Genomic DNA, 2,984 nt, shown 5'->3' with positions numbered 1-2,984 from the left:
TCCATGGCCACGCGTCTTTTTTCGCCACAGTACGGTTGACTGAAAAAAGGGGAAAAAATATATTTTTTTTGAAGCAAAACACATTTTCCCCTTATACTTATACCAATATTGAAATACTCTTATGAAAGCCCAAGCAACTGGACGGGGTTGAGAGGAGAAAATGTGTAGGTGATCCAACACCTCCTTCTCGAAAGTTATTAGAGGCAACCTTACGCGCAATTTCTAAAAGATGCAATCGTATAAGGAAATAGATCACCTCTCAAACATGTTGCAGATTATTTTGTCGGAAGGGAGGGGGGAGATAGACCAATCATAAGATCACCATACCTCCACGAAGACATTTTGAACGACACCTTCTTAAATGTAGGAGGAAATCGTCCCAAGATATACATGATATACCCAACGATACTCATATGCATCAATCAACTCCAACAAGCTTTCATGTCGAACCATAGCCATCCTGATAACCGACAATTGATTTTTTTTAAAGGAATCACAAGCCTTAAAATGCCTACAAGGAGAATCTTTTTCGAGAGACTAGATGAATCAACCAGTTTCATGCTTCGTCACCCTATATAAAGTAAAACCCAAATTAAATTTTGGCACGGGTGAGAGAGGCGACACAAATTGAGACTTATCACGTTAGGGGTTCAACCTCATTACCTAAAGAGTTTAACCCTGACCATGAGCTACCGCTGGGCGCATTCTGGACAGAAATAGGAGAATTTACCCTGTAAAAAGTGTCCACAAGATCTAGATTCTCGACTTTAGCAAATGATGAAGACTCGTCACTATCAGGTTTAAGAGCCGCATTTGCAAGTACATCCCATGGGTTAACCACAATGATAAGAAAAGGGAGATAGAGTAATATCTTGGCGAGAAAAAAATGTCTTTCTGCAAAAAGACGTTAAGTGACTAGAATTGCCGGAACTCGCGAAGGATACAATGAACTTAGGAAAAAGGAGTAGATTTCGAGTGGGAAGCGAAGTAAACGGAACATTCAAAACTAGTAGATAATCAATGACCCATAGCAGAAGTAGATGGGGTATTCAAAGTTGACGACTCGATCATTTCTTAGAAGTATAAACGATTTAGATGCATTCTAGTGCCCTTGAAAGGAGTGCCACACCCTAGCTTGCGAACCTATAAGACATATGTGTCTAGAAATCAGTGAAACATCTCAATGATGTGAAAAAAGTTAAATATGTACATGCCCCCATCACTTTTGCAACTTCCTCGTGGCTTTTCCACTTCCCTCAACAATTGGCTTCGGTGACAAGACACTGACCCCAGCTTGGAAAGACTACCTGAGTGATAAAACACCCGAAAAGCCATGGAGGCAACTGTTATGGGCTAGTCAATGATCCAAGACGGGTGAGATCTATGTATCCAGCCCAACCATACAAAGCCCACGAAAAGTGATTCATCACATATAATCAAGGACGCATGAGATTCAAAACACATTTTCTAATTTTTACTTTTTCACTTTATTCATCTCAAACTCTATAACTAACAGGGCGTTACAGTGTTAACCTTGCAAGTCCACTCTACACTTTTGTTTCGGAGACCAACATCACCGCTACAAAAATCCAACATGGTCAATCAACATGAATTTTGATTCCCGCACAGAACAATATGCATTTAGAATGTCATATCCCTTACAAAAGCATTGCACACTATACACTTAATTGTTATTTGAAATGGAAAAGAACACATTAAATCTATCAATTAAGACATGGATATATACACAGAAAATTTAAGAGTAATTTGATTTACTTTACAAACTCCTAATATTGCAGAGAAACACTAGGTTGAAGGTAGCAAAGATTTTCTACAAATGGGACAATTGGAGTGTAGCCTAAGCCATGGATCAATACAAGAAGCATGATAAAGATGATCACAATTAGGAAGCAACCTCAACATGTCACTTTCTTCGTAATCCCCTAAACAAATAGAGCAACTTGAAGTTGAAGAGCCACCAATATTCTTCTGAATTTGAGAGTATAATAGCTTCGGGTGTCCTTCAAAATTTCTGTCCCTATTACCACCAAGTCCTTGTTCCATGGTTGAGTCTTCCTGATGTAGTGGAAAACCAGACAAAATATTGAGCATGCTTCGATTTTGTGACATACGAAGTCGAACACAAGCAATAACTATTGTAAGAATCAAGAATACAAGACTAAATACAAATGTTAGGATATATGGGAATCCATTTGCGTTAAAACTGTTGTTTTGGGGTTGTGAGGTGCTGTTATTGTTGTTCATCGTCTCGATGAAAATTTGGAAATGGATTTGGTTTGGAAAGTTGTTAGTTATATGGTCCTCTATTATAATTAATTCCGAAGTCAATGTTTATAGTCTTTTTCACAATTTATTTCCTAGTACTATAACTCCCTTAGTTAAGTTTAGGTTATTAAAAAAATAATAATTTAATATTAGTTTAATGCTATTTGCCTATAGACTTATCTTTGTGTGTTGCATATGAGTCGACCAAGGGATATGAATTCATGAAAATGACTTTAAGTTAAGTTAATCCTTTTTTTTATTATTTATATTTATAAAGTAAACAATTGTGATAGAAAGAAGACAAAAATATTGTTGGAGAATTTCTAAAATATAACATTTAAAAAAATATTTTTTTAGAAGTGAATAAAATATAGTAAATATACATACATTTTTTATATTGGGGAAGTAAATGGATTAATGATTGAATTGTTTATTCAAAATTCTGGCTTTGACATTTTTCAGTTTAGATAATTTTAATATTGTATTTATTGATTTATAATAAAGTTTATAAAGAGAAAAAAATGGCAGGGGAGCTAAAGTGTGTGACTTAGCCCTGAAATATGGAGGAGCATGAAGAACACTATGTTAGACCTTCTTATCCTATTTGGCATATAATGAGAAGATGTAAGGAGTATGAGGAGGCTGTTCGGTTTACAAAGAGGTGTCGGTATGAGGAGACGGGCACTGAATACATAGGA

At 36.0% G+C, this 2,984-nt stretch overlaps 1 protein-coding gene across 1 annotated transcript; it reads right to left on the bottom strand.

Moving 5' to 3' along the window:
• Positions 1-1,626: 1,626 nt before the first annotated feature.
• Positions 1,627-2,273, bottom strand: LOC131614519 (RING-H2 finger protein ATL70-like). The gene has a single exon (XM_058886095.1). It carries the CDS (start codon positions 2,263-2,265, stop codon positions 1,807-1,809), a length of 459 nt encoding a protein of 152 aa, XP_058742078.1. The 5' UTR covers positions 2,266-2,273; the 3' UTR covers positions 1,627-1,806.
• Positions 2,274-2,984: the final 711 nt, after the last annotated feature.

The sequence above is a fragment of the Vicia villosa genome, linkage group LG1 (genome assembly GCF_029867415.1).
Source record: "Vicia villosa cultivar HV-30 ecotype Madison, WI linkage group LG1, Vvil1.0, whole genome shotgun sequence".
Classification (NCBI taxonomy): Eukaryota; Viridiplantae; Streptophyta; class Magnoliopsida; order Fabales; family Fabaceae; genus Vicia; species Vicia villosa.
The sequence above is the reverse complement of the archived record's forward strand: the minus strand, read 5'-3'. Positions and strand labels throughout refer to the sequence as shown.